This window comes from Drosophila subobscura, chromosome J (assembly GCF_008121235.1).
Source record: "Drosophila subobscura isolate 14011-0131.10 chromosome J, UCBerk_Dsub_1.0, whole genome shotgun sequence".
Classification (NCBI taxonomy): Eukaryota; Metazoa; Arthropoda; class Insecta; order Diptera; family Drosophilidae; genus Drosophila; species Drosophila subobscura.
The window spans coordinates 2,725,132-2,736,777 of record NC_048532.1 but is presented as its reverse complement, the minus strand read 5'-3'; the positions used below and the strand labels follow the sequence as shown (position 1 = coordinate 2,736,777).

General features: G+C 42.2%; 2 protein-coding genes across 2 annotated transcripts; both read right to left on the bottom strand.

Moving 5' to 3' along the window:
• Positions 1-1,153: 1,153 nt before the first annotated feature.
• On the bottom strand, positions 1,154-7,252 carry LOC117893852 (catalase). Its single transcript, XM_034800620.1, has 2 exons — positions 7,087-7,252; positions 1,154-2,902 (listed from the first exon to the last, which is right to left on the bottom strand). Exons 1-2 carry the CDS (start codon positions 7,141-7,143, stop codon positions 1,439-1,441), a joined length of 1,521 nt encoding a protein of 506 aa, XP_034656511.1. The 5' UTR covers positions 7,144-7,252; the 3' UTR covers positions 1,154-1,438.
• A 1,148-nt stretch (positions 7,253-8,400) lies between these two features.
• LOC117894949 lies at positions 8,401-9,315 on the bottom strand. Its single transcript, XM_034802275.1, has 2 exons — positions 9,294-9,315; positions 8,401-9,234 (listed from the first exon to the last, which is right to left on the bottom strand). Exon 2 carries the CDS (start codon positions 9,232-9,234, stop codon positions 8,590-8,592), a length of 645 nt encoding a protein of 214 aa, XP_034658166.1. The 5' UTR covers positions 9,294-9,315; the 3' UTR covers positions 8,401-8,589.
• Positions 9,316-11,646: the final 2,331 nt, after the last annotated feature.

Here is an 11,646-nt window from a genome sequence, read left to right as displayed (position 1 = left end):
GTTGTTTTTTTTTTTTTCAAATCTTACATTTTTTCTTCATCTGTCATCTACATACAACACTTCTCACGCCAAGACGCTCTTTTAGCTCGCCCCCCTCCCATAGAGCTGCACACTGCTCGAAGCAGAGGATTTTGCAAAAAAATAAATAAAAGCCTTTTCCCTTCATTACACCAGAGATAAAAGCAGTTAAAACCGTGGTCTTCTCAGAATAGTTCTGGGGCAAAGCCGGCCAAGGTGGGTTTGTAAGGCGATAGAGAATGCTTGTTGCTTAGTACTCAGAGACTATAAAAGAATGTCCACATATGTATGTCTGATTCCCGAAAAGCGATCAAGTTAAATAATTTGTATAGCCAAAATGATGAAATTCATGTCTAGTGGCTGCCTCCAACCCCTTCCAGCAGACTTCCTGCTTATTCTCTCTAGGTAGAGTCGCTTTTGCACGCGAATCACAAATTTTCTCCTCGTTTTTAATGCACGCGGCTTTATCACCATTGAAAGTCGTAAAAAAATCAATAAGTATTCAATCAATCAAAAGATTTCGAAAAAGAAACGACCACATTTAGACAATAAAGAAATTGTTTCATAATGAAAAAACATGTAGACATGTTTAGTTTCCATGGCAAGAATCCATCCATTACGATACGAACTGATTCTTAACTACCGAATACTTTGGATTTGGTCCGTAGTGGCCTTTTACAGGGAGATACCGTCAAAGGTTTGTTTACTAGTCACTGAAACACTGAACGCCATTCGAGTTTGGACTAAAACGAAGTTGCGGAGGCATTGGCCGATTCTCTGAGATGTTTAAACGGTCAACCGTTTCTGAATAAGTGCCCCAAATGCCAGTTTTCCAAGAAAGTATGAATTTGTCAGAAGAAAGACTAAAAAGACTGATGTACGGCAGTAAGAGGAAAATCTAAGGAATCGAGCAATGCATTCAATTTCATTGAAAATCATAGCCTGCTAACTTCGAAAAGACAAACGCTTCGTGAGAAGAGCAGCTTCAACGTCGAGTAGATGGAGCTGAAAAAGACTATCAGAGGTAGTTAGTGCCCGTGGCACTCAGTCAGTTGCTTCCATCGAAGGAAAAAAGGAACGTAATCGTAAATAAGTAAAATGTCCAACAAACTAACAAACAAAAGCCTGTCGCTCGTTTTTGTATCAAAGTATAAAGAATTTATTACATGTGTGTGTATATCCAATGCATCATATAAATGTGTGTTCGTGTAAAACTACGACAAATTTAAATATCAAAACAAGACAGATCAGATAACAGAATAATGCCCGCAACCAAGAAGCCAAGAAGCCTTCCGTTCTTGTTAGTCAAATTGAGAGTGGTAGAAGGTCGTGTTAGAATGGGGTGAGGGTGGGCATGGGATGCCAACAGCAATATAAACCGTAACTAAGGCCAAGAACCAAATCGCACTGCGAGTGGTGCCTAGAACTTTGAGGACTTGGCCAGGTTGAGGGCCTCCGTCAGCATGCGACCAAAATCGGCGTGGACCTGGGTGAAGTTCTTGACGGCTCGCTCCTGCAGGAACTGGCTGGCGTTGCTCAGATGGCCGGCAATGTTCGCCACCAGACGCTTCCTGGCGCAGTTGTCCAGCGTGTGCACCCAGAAGTCGGTGGCCTGGCCAAAGTTGTCCTCGGTGTCGCCGCTGCTGTAACGATAGACGTCTCCAGTGACCGGACAGCTAGTGGACAGAGCACGGGCCCGGGGACACTCCTGAGGTCCGTTAAATGAGTTGGGGAAATAGTTGGGGGCACCATCCTGGTTGTCCGTCACGTTCATCTGCCCATCGCGCTGGAAATTGTTCACCTTCACGCGGTAGGGGCAGTTCACGGGGATCTGCAAGTAGTTCGGTCCCAGGCGATGGCGGTGCGTGTCCGAGTAGGAGAAGAGACGACCCTGCAGCATCTTGTCTGGCGATGGCTCAATGCCGGGCACCAAGTGGGCGGGGCTGAAGGCAATCTGCTCCACTTCGGCAAAGTAATTCTTGGGATTGCGGTCGAGCACCAGCTTGCCCACGGGAATGAGAGGGAACTCCTTGTGCGACCAGACCTTGGTCACGTCGAACGGATTGTACTTAAACTTCTTGGCCTCCTCGAAGGTCATCACCTGGATGTACATGGTCCAGCTGGGGAACTTGCAGGTTTTGATACGATTGTACAGGTCCCGAATGCTGTAGTCCGGATCGCTGGAGGCCAGCTCATCGGCGGCCTTCACATCCAGATTCTTGATGCCCTGATCCGTCTTCATGTGGAACTTGGCGTAGATCGGTTCGCCCTTGGCGTTCACCAGCTTGAACGTGTGCGATCCGTAGCCATTCATGTGGCAGTAGCCGTCGGGAGTGCCACGATCGCCAAACAGGAAGCACACCTGGTGCGTGGACTCAGGGCGCAGGGTGAGGAAGTCCCAGAACATATCGGGATCCTTCAGGTGCGTCTGCGGATTGCGCTTCTGGGTGTGGATGAAGCTGGGGAACAGGATCGGGTCGCGAATGAAGAAAATCGGGGTGTTGTTGCCAACCAAATCCCAGACACCATCCTCCGTGTAGAACTTGACGGCGAATCCGCGCGGATCACGGGCCGTATCGGCCGACCCGCTCTCGCCACCCACCGTCGAGAAGCGAATGGCCAGAGGAGTGCGCTTCTTCACCTTGTCGAACATCTTGGCGGCACAGTACTTGGAGATGTCGTGAGTCACCTCGAAGTAGCCAAATGCTCCTGCTCCCTTGGCGTGGACCACGCGCTCGGGGATGCGTTCGCGATCAAAATGCGACATCTCATCCAGGAAGTTCACGTCCTGCAGAAGCACGGGACCGCGGGGACCCACAGTCTGGGTCGCATCCTTGATGCCAATCGGTGAGCCATGTCCAGTAGTGATTGATCCTGGCGAGACCTGAAACAAATAAACAATTTTGTCAGTTGCACTCTCTCTCTCTCTCTCTCTCTCTCTCTCTCTGTCTCTGTTGGTTGCATAACCGAATGCCGGTGTTCAAAGTGTCCCCGAAATCTTATCTCAGCTTATCGCTCTAATTCTTATTTTGGGGAGCGGACTTTTGTATTTTATATATAAGGTAGGTGTGTGCCACCCGGCACGAAAACATAAACATAAAGATTGCAAGCCGGGCACTTATCGTTTCTACTTTCGACGAGAGTAAATACTAAGACTTGTCATGGGGGGTCACATTGAGGGGCCAAAATAGGTATATTATACTATGTATACTGTATACCGTTTTATAGTATACAGATTGCAACAGTGAGGAGGGATTTATCAGTCTTTAAAGTATATGTACATAAGTTAATGATAACCCAGTTGGCCTTTCCTACTGACCATTCGCTTGTTTCTTGTAGTAGTTCCGCCCCCCTCCTTTCAGAGGTGTAGTAGTGTAGAGAGGTCTAATTATAGTTTTTTAAGTATTTTAACACGAATTTCTATTCGATATCTATTATCCCTGTCAGCAGAGCAACTTAATTCAGTTGCAGCTGCCACTCCTTGAGCCCCTTATCGTTTATTCCACATGCAATCAAGCCAACGCTCATTATAGAAGCAGCTTTGCCCAACAAATGACGCAAAGTGTCACTCATTAATGCCGCAACTGTTTGGCTGTTGAAATCACCTGAGGGATGAGAGGGAGCGCGGCTCAACGCCATGTGAAATTATAATTTGAGGGCATTTCAGGAACAATAAAGTGCATACAAAGGTTGTAGATCTTTTCTCAGTCCCTCTCTCTCTATTTCTGTCTCTCTCTCTCTCTGGCGATGTGTCAGACATATAAATTAGCTTTTTTATACCCGGTACTCGAAGAGTAAATAGGGTATATTGTATTTGTGCACATAACGGTTGTATGTAACGCACAGAAGGAAACGTTTCCGACCCCATAAAGTATATATATTCTTGATCAGCATCAATAGCCGAGTCTATGTCTGTCTGTCTGTCTGTCCGTCTGTCCGTCTGTCCGTCTGTCCGTCCGTCTTGTTGAGCGCCTGGATCTCAGACACCATTAAAGCTAGAGCCACCAAATTTTGCATCCATACTTCTGTATGCTCACACTGTTACAAGTGTATTTCAAAAATGAGCCACGCCCCCTTCCGCCGCCGCAAAAGGGCGAAAACCTCCCAAATCTACAATTTTGAAGATAGCAGAAAACTAAAAACGCCATTCCGTAGGGAATGACCATATCTATCAGATCACCAAATTGGGATACGATTGGATCATTATTATAGCCACAATGAAGAAATTAATTTGCAGTAGCCAAACCCACCCCGTCCCGCAGCATTCACACTCTGCTTCGCGCTGTTTATGGCCTGGCCCCTGACACGTCACTGCCTCTGCCTCTGCCGCTGCCTCTGCCGCTGACTCTGCCCTGACTCTGCAGTGTGTGTTTCTAGGGGAGGGTGGCGAGCTAAAGGAGCGTGTTGGCGTGAGTAGTGTTGTTGATGTAGATGACAGATGAAGAAAAAATGTAAAATTTGACAAATAACCGCTAAAGTGCAGATGTAGTACTGAGTGCCGGGTATAAAAGTTGTGACGCGTAAGAAGCGTCTCACACGTCCCTTCTCGTTTTTATTTCACAACAAAGTCATTTAGATATTGCGAGAACAAATAATTTATACTTGGATTACTGTGTGGAAAATAGCACCAGGATATAAAATATTTGTTTATGAATTATGTCTTGCTTGCCATCGGATTGAAATAACTTCTTAATAAATTGAAATGCAATTATATTCCATTAGATAGCCTCCTATATACTATACTTGTGATCTTTCAGTAAATTTGTATTCAATTCGCGTCAGGTCTCCTCACCGCACCTTTTTTCTGAACCCTCCCCACTGAATCCCAAGTTTTCTGCTTTCTTATTCGCATTTTTAATTTTTCTGCCCTGTCTTTGTGTTCATTCGCTTCAATCCAGAACTGTTTTCACTTTGAGACCATAACAATGCGGGGTCACAGCAAAGGCCAGATAGTGTAGCAAAAGCAAACCTCCCACCAATCAATCTCTACTTCCATGCAAACTGACTCGATCTACAAGAGTGTAAAATACACAAAGGCCTAGGTATGGAGAGTACTTGCTCTTCCCAGTTTTTAATTGCAACTTGTCGCGGATATGATAGGAATGGTATATATGTACATATATGTATGTATATGTAGGAGGGGGTAAAAATCGCGACGATAATGAGGCAGCGGCAGCCCTGTAAGATCTGCGCAATTGAAAAATACTACAAGACGTAGAGAAGCAACAAATGTAGACATCTATCAAAATGAAAGCAGAGCTTCGAATGTTAAACAATTAAAACTAAATTGTGACATCTTTCATTTTGAAAAAATACCAGAGGCCGACGGAAATTTAATTTTATGCAAGGATGGAACACTGAGATTTTTAATTCCATTTTTGCGTTGCTTAAATATCTTGCCCATCTCATTGTAAACAGCATTCTTTGCCATTGCAGACCTTCGCGTTCTTTCAAAAATTCCAGAAATTCCACATCCAATATGTATTCTCTGGCATGCTCTGAATTCTTGCAATAATTCACCATAAATGAAACACTCCACTCCCACCCTATATTATAGAGACAATGAACCGAACTGAAATGAGTGTTTGGCTAAAACAAAGGCAAATGGCTAATTGCCTGACAAAATGCTGTTTTCATAGTTTCGTCATAGAAGGCCGGATTCGAGTGAAACAACACGAACCAATCTACATGGCTGGTAGCCTCTTTTCTGGGTCATTTCCAAACATATTCTCACATAGCCCGGGGCCGGGCGTTCCAGCTCAATTGCATAACCAAATTAGAGAAAGAAAATTTGCCTCGAACGCACGCATTTTCCTTAAACGGACCGGCCCGGGTCCTGTCCTGTCGGTCCGCATTTCCACCTTTTGGCTCAAACGAGTTTCATGGCCCAGGCCCGGGCGGGTCGTTGTAACTGATCGTCGCAATGAGCCATTGCAACCAGTTTATGCAACATTGAGCGACGGCTCTTGGCTGCAGAGTCCATTGACTCGAGCAGTGCGCGATCAACCTCAAGCATGCAACGATTCAAGCAACCTTTCGCAGCCCTCGCGCGTTTTTCTTTTTGTCCAAATGCAATTAATATTAATTGTTATTTTTAAAACAGAATTAGGGATATTGCTTTAATTGATTTGTTGCCTCATCCATTAGCTGAATGCAATTTTCATATATTTACTTTATGCATGTACATACATAGGTACATACCTATTCACTTATTGTTAATGTGTTTGAAAGTTCTGCCCAAGGCTGACTAGTGGTGGCGTGGCCACAACACTGCAGTTATTCAGATAGATCTAATCTTTTGCGGGCAATTACTAAGCAGAAAGTCTCATTTGGATTATCGATTTATGGGGCATGGCATGGAAATGGGAAAGTAAGGGCAGATATTGATCTTTTGAAATATTCGAGCCATACATTTTTCAAGGCACGATTTTCCCATCCCATTTAAACTCATTCAGAGCCAAGCCTAAATTGAAAATACGTTATACGCTGCTCAACAAAAGCGAAAGCGAATAATTAACACAAAAGTGCAAACACGGAAAGGAAACCAAAAACAAGAAAATAAATGCTAATAAAAAGGAAAAGCAAACGAACACCTTGGCCAAAGGTTGCGCAAGGTTAGAAAACGAGTGCAGAGCAACAAGTAGAGTAGAAAATATACATATGTATGTATGTATGTGTTTGTACTTGCTTCATTTTCTGCAGTGCCATATACTTTGGCTTAGGTTCAGGCTTTCATAAATCCAAATTAAAATACGATAAGGCTTATCAACACAACTGATAAGAGACACTCATCCCTCTTTCGCTCTTCGTGGAGAGGCGGCCACTTGAACTTTGATCTCTCTCTCTCCCGTGGAGAACCTGATTGCAAAATTGGTTAACATTTCAAAAAGTACAGGCTCCACGTAGCATTCATTGATTTAATTTACTTGTTTTTTAAGTAATAAATATTTTTGCACTCCGCTTTGCCTTCATTTCTTCTCTTTGTTTTTCTCCTTTCTTTTTCGGGGCCCGGCACTCACACACACCCATGCAAACACATTTCTCCCTCTCATTCCCACTCCCACTCACCGTCTGGGTGTTCTTGTAGTCGATCAACTGATTCGAAGCAGCATCACGTGCAGCCATCTTGCCTTCAATTTAGTTGGATAACCAGAATTTAGAAGTTCAAAATAAGTTTAGAGCACTGTCGCCTGCGTTTCTAACTGTTTTGCGATTGTTGTAAATTTGTCAAGTAAAGCACTGCTTTGTTTGTTTATATAGGCACCGGTGTGACCGCGGAGTTACCGAGCAAATATACCGCACAACCCTCCAAAATATACCAACATATACCTTCTCATTTTAATATACCGTAAATATACCGTAGTCTTAAATCATATTCGTCGCTTTTGATGTTCAATTTGATTTCACTAGCTTGCAACGACTCTTAACACTAAACATATAGGTTAATCCGATTGAAGAGTCAGCTTGGCTTATCATAAATACTCCTTTTTATTGGATTGTATACCTTATGACCTTATATTTTACAACATTTTTTTTTGACTTTTTCATTCAAATCACCCTTTCAGGAATCGGCGAATTGGTGAGACAAATTAAGGTGTCACAAGAAATTCTAGCGCTGCAAGGTAAATTACACCTGCGTTTTCAACCCTCGATGATGCATTTTATTAAAAACTTTTTAATATAAATAATAATTCAAAATTTCATGATAAACTATGTAGTGTACTAAAATGTAATATTTCAAATGCTGTGACCTGTAAAAGGTGAGGTTCATACGGGAATCATACAGGACAACCTGATCACCGATCCATGATCCAATTCTTGTGATCGTCCCGTTGAACGCACTTGATCAACGTGTTTGATACAAGAATTCATGGATCGGGTTTGGGATGTAGCCCTCACGGGCATTTATATTCGGATGTATGGGGTTACATGTAGGAGCAAGAGTTCCCAACCATTGAGGAGATAAATCCACCAGCCAATGTACACGCCGTACTCCATTTAAATTTTCAGTTAGGTGCTGAGCAAGTTGGTGAGCTTGACGGACCCCAGGGACTAGCACCTAAGGACTAGGATTAATAAAAATTAACATTTAAGTTAAGTTGGTTGTTTCTTCCTATTTACTTCCTATTCCCCGTCAAATACTTTGAAATTCTATATCGAAAATAAATACTAAAATACTTCTTCCGACTTTTTATGCGATTCAAATATGAGCACAGAAATACGCGACTTTATTTGCGGTAATATCTTTCCTTATGCGTTGCACTTTATTTACTTATTTATTTATTTAGTTCATATATCATAAAATAGGCTAATGTTAAATAAAGTACACTTGGCAACAATTTACGAAAACATTAAAGCTGACAGTTCAATTTTACATCAGCAGAATCCAATATTTTTACTTATTCAATTCCAAACATTTAAACTATAGCACGCAGCTCTACCGACTATTCGGTGGCCGTAAGGTGAGAGCCAAAAACAACATATAACAATAAGAATAATTTAAAATTGTACAGCACTTCATCGATTGGTTTACGGATGGTATGAATGAGTATGTTAGTGAGGATAGCCATATTATCCGCCCGTGGTCCCTGCCAGGTAGATGTCCATGGCCGTCTTGTTCAGATGAACCGTCTGGCGCCGTTTGGGGATCGGCTGGATGTGTGGCAACCGAGTCCCATTGACCGCATTCAGGCTCAGATTAGAATTAGGATCATTGTCATCGCTCACAATTGAGGTGTTCTGAGCAGCTGGCGGCGGATTGGGTCGCTTGCGTTTTCCGGCAGCCGCTGCGCTTGTTGTGGGCATGTTGTCCTCGCTAGAGCTTGTATGGACGGGTACCGGAGTTGGTGGTTTAGCTGCCGACGCTGTGGTCCTCAGCCGCCTGCGTATGGTCAGGATGGACGTCGTTGAGCTTGCGTTCGAGGAGGAGGTCAGGTCCTGTCGCTGGCTGGAGCTCACGTCCGAGATGCTCTCGGCCTGATTCTTCTTTTGGTGCATCAGAGCACGACTTACTTTGGACTCGTAGAGCCGTCGTAGGGTCTTGAAGCAATCCAAGCAAATTTTTGTATCGTGTCGCAGTTCTGTGTTTATGTAGCGTGCAAAGCGAAGCATTTTTGGGTCCCTTATTATGGCGCTGGGCGTCTTGAGCAAATGGTTGCCCATGCCGCAGTACAGTCGCGCGGCCGCTCCCGATTTATCGTCCGCTTCGGGTGCCATCTTCTGAGTGAAAAACTTTGCTAATATTAGGCAATAAACAAATGTATAACCATTCTCACTTGTACATTTTCCCGCCGAATACCTGGCGTCTTAGGCAGTGTGACCGCGCAGTTATCGGACAAATATACAGCCAGCCTCTCAGAAATATACCGAAATAGACTTTCTCATGTACACAAAATCCGTAAATATACTGATGAAATAACGAACTTAATCCACTTGTACCCCCTCTATTTACCCAGGTTAATGGGTATATCTCCGTTTCTCCACAGATATTGAAGAGCAATACCTGAAGCGGAGCCAAATGAATTCGGCTATAAGTCCAGAAAGTGCCATATATTTCGCTCTGTGCCTAGAATGACGAAAGTGAGCAAAGTGAATGCTCTATGAGGACACTGTTTTGTGTTTGTTTACAAAATGAAATCCGTTGAAAATCCAAATTTTGGATGAAAGCAGGAGAAGTGTGTTATTTCAGAGTGATTACGGAGCTTGGAGGAAAACCATTCATGGAGAAAGCACCGCATTATTGGATAAGTCCATTCCGGCGGGACAGAAATGCAATAAAGATGTGTTTGATCTCCCTAAAAATGTATAAAATGAGTACCGACATATAATCCGTTTTGGTTAGCCTGCATTAATATGACTTAAATCGTCTCCAAGTAATGCTCTTTTCTAGCCCTCTTGAGCTTGTTTTGTTTGTTTTAGAATAAGATAGAATAATTCTATAATTCGCTTTGAGATTGAAGATTTAATCGGCTAGTTTTCTGATATATTTTCTGCTGATCTGAGTACTCAACTGGAAAATTCCAGCATCCAAATGTTCTGTCGATCAAAAAACAAGGTTGATTTCTTATCGTTTGTATGGGAAAATCATCCCGGATTCTGTCGCAAGAAAATTTCATCTCAACTTGCGTATTTTACAGTTGGCAACATAAATTGTATGGGCCAGCAACATGCTGCGCACAGTGAACAGCACTGTGACCAACATTATGATACCCTTGAGAAAAAAGAATATCCTCGAAAGAAGGAATGTTCATCAGCACAACTTGATCACCGATCCATGACCCATAGCAGCAAACTGGTTTTTAACGGTGATCGCGTCTGATCCATACCTTACCATCGTAACTACACAAATACAATCGGCTTAGAAACTAAGGATATTGGCACGAGCAGCTGCTCGTTTTTTTGTTTTCTGTTTTATAAAATATAGGGCTTTTGCCAATCATCTCCATTTATTGAGATTGAGAATTATTGAGAGGCTTCATTATTTTTTAAATAATTTGCCTTTGTTTGCATGTTTGCCTTTCTGCGTGCTATTGTCGATAAATCAGCTGTCGATTTGAACCAAAAGCAATGAGTACGAGTTCAGTGGAACGTATTTTTTCCCGATCCATGAATTCTTGTATCAAAAATCGAATCAAATAATCAAGTTGTAGTGGCGAACGCACCCAATCTGTTTTGGATATCCATCTCAACGAAATGTTGCAAAAGATATCGAGAATGCATATAGATCGATATATATATATATATATATATAAATAGAAAGTATATGAAAAGGCTAATAGCATGTCAATCTTATATAGTGTCATTATTAAATAATGCAAATAGGCACATAACGACAAACTAACCGTTGACAAGCAACAAGTTGTCAAATTACGTAACATTCCATACCACCCACGTAAAGTTTTATGATATTTTTGTTGGTTGTCCTTTTTAGTTTTGCACTTAATTGGAAAAGTTCCAATAAAAAAAGTCATGAAAACTAACCAAACTTGTGGAGAATTGAACGATGATACGAGTTAAATTACACTTTTAGAGCTGAGAGTTTTAAGTAGCTGGTAATATTGAACAGAAGATCAAATTCGAGTAAAATGATTAACGATTTACGATATATTTACAATATATTTTGAAAATGCAAGGGTATGTTTAGGTATTTTTCCGAGGGCCTGTCGGTATATTTGATCGATAATTCCGCGGTCACACTGCTCGTCTTTCGTAGTTATTTCTTTTACAACAAAAATTGTACTATAATTATTATGGTGCAAATACGCGCACAATAAACGCAACCCCCCGATTGGGGCTGAATATCAAGTGCAATCCCCCCAAAAAATATTAATTCATTTACGTAAACGACAAAACAAAAAGAAAGATGTGAGAAAACGGCGCGTGTGAAATTTTTTCAACGAAGAGAAGTAGCAGCAACAAAAAGCAGAGGAAAAATACAACTACAAAATTCCCCACACACAAAGTAGGCCAACAACAACAGCAAAGCAAAGCAAAAGGCAAACGCAAAAGCAAACGGCAACAGCAACACAAGGCAAGAAAAGAAACCTTGTAATTGTGTCAATAAATGTGCTTTTTCGTAAATTGTGTTTGATTCCTTTTTGGAATGTGGAATATTTGATTTACAAAATA

What these genes read in the sequence shown, in the direction of transcription:
- LOC117893852 (XM_034800620.1), bottom strand. Translation starts at nt 7,143, where the DNA reads ATGGCTGCACGTGATGCTGCTTCGAATCAGTTGATCGACTACAAGAAC. An exon ending in ACTACAAGAACACCCAGACG is followed by an intron (nt 2,903 to 7,086) that starts GTGAGTGGGAGT and finishes TATTTGTTTCAG; the next exon opens with GTCTCGCCAGGATCAATCAC.
- LOC117894949 (XM_034802275.1), bottom strand. Translation starts at nt 9,234, where the DNA reads ATGGCACCCGAAGCGGACGATAAATCGGGAGCGGCCGCGCGACTGTAC.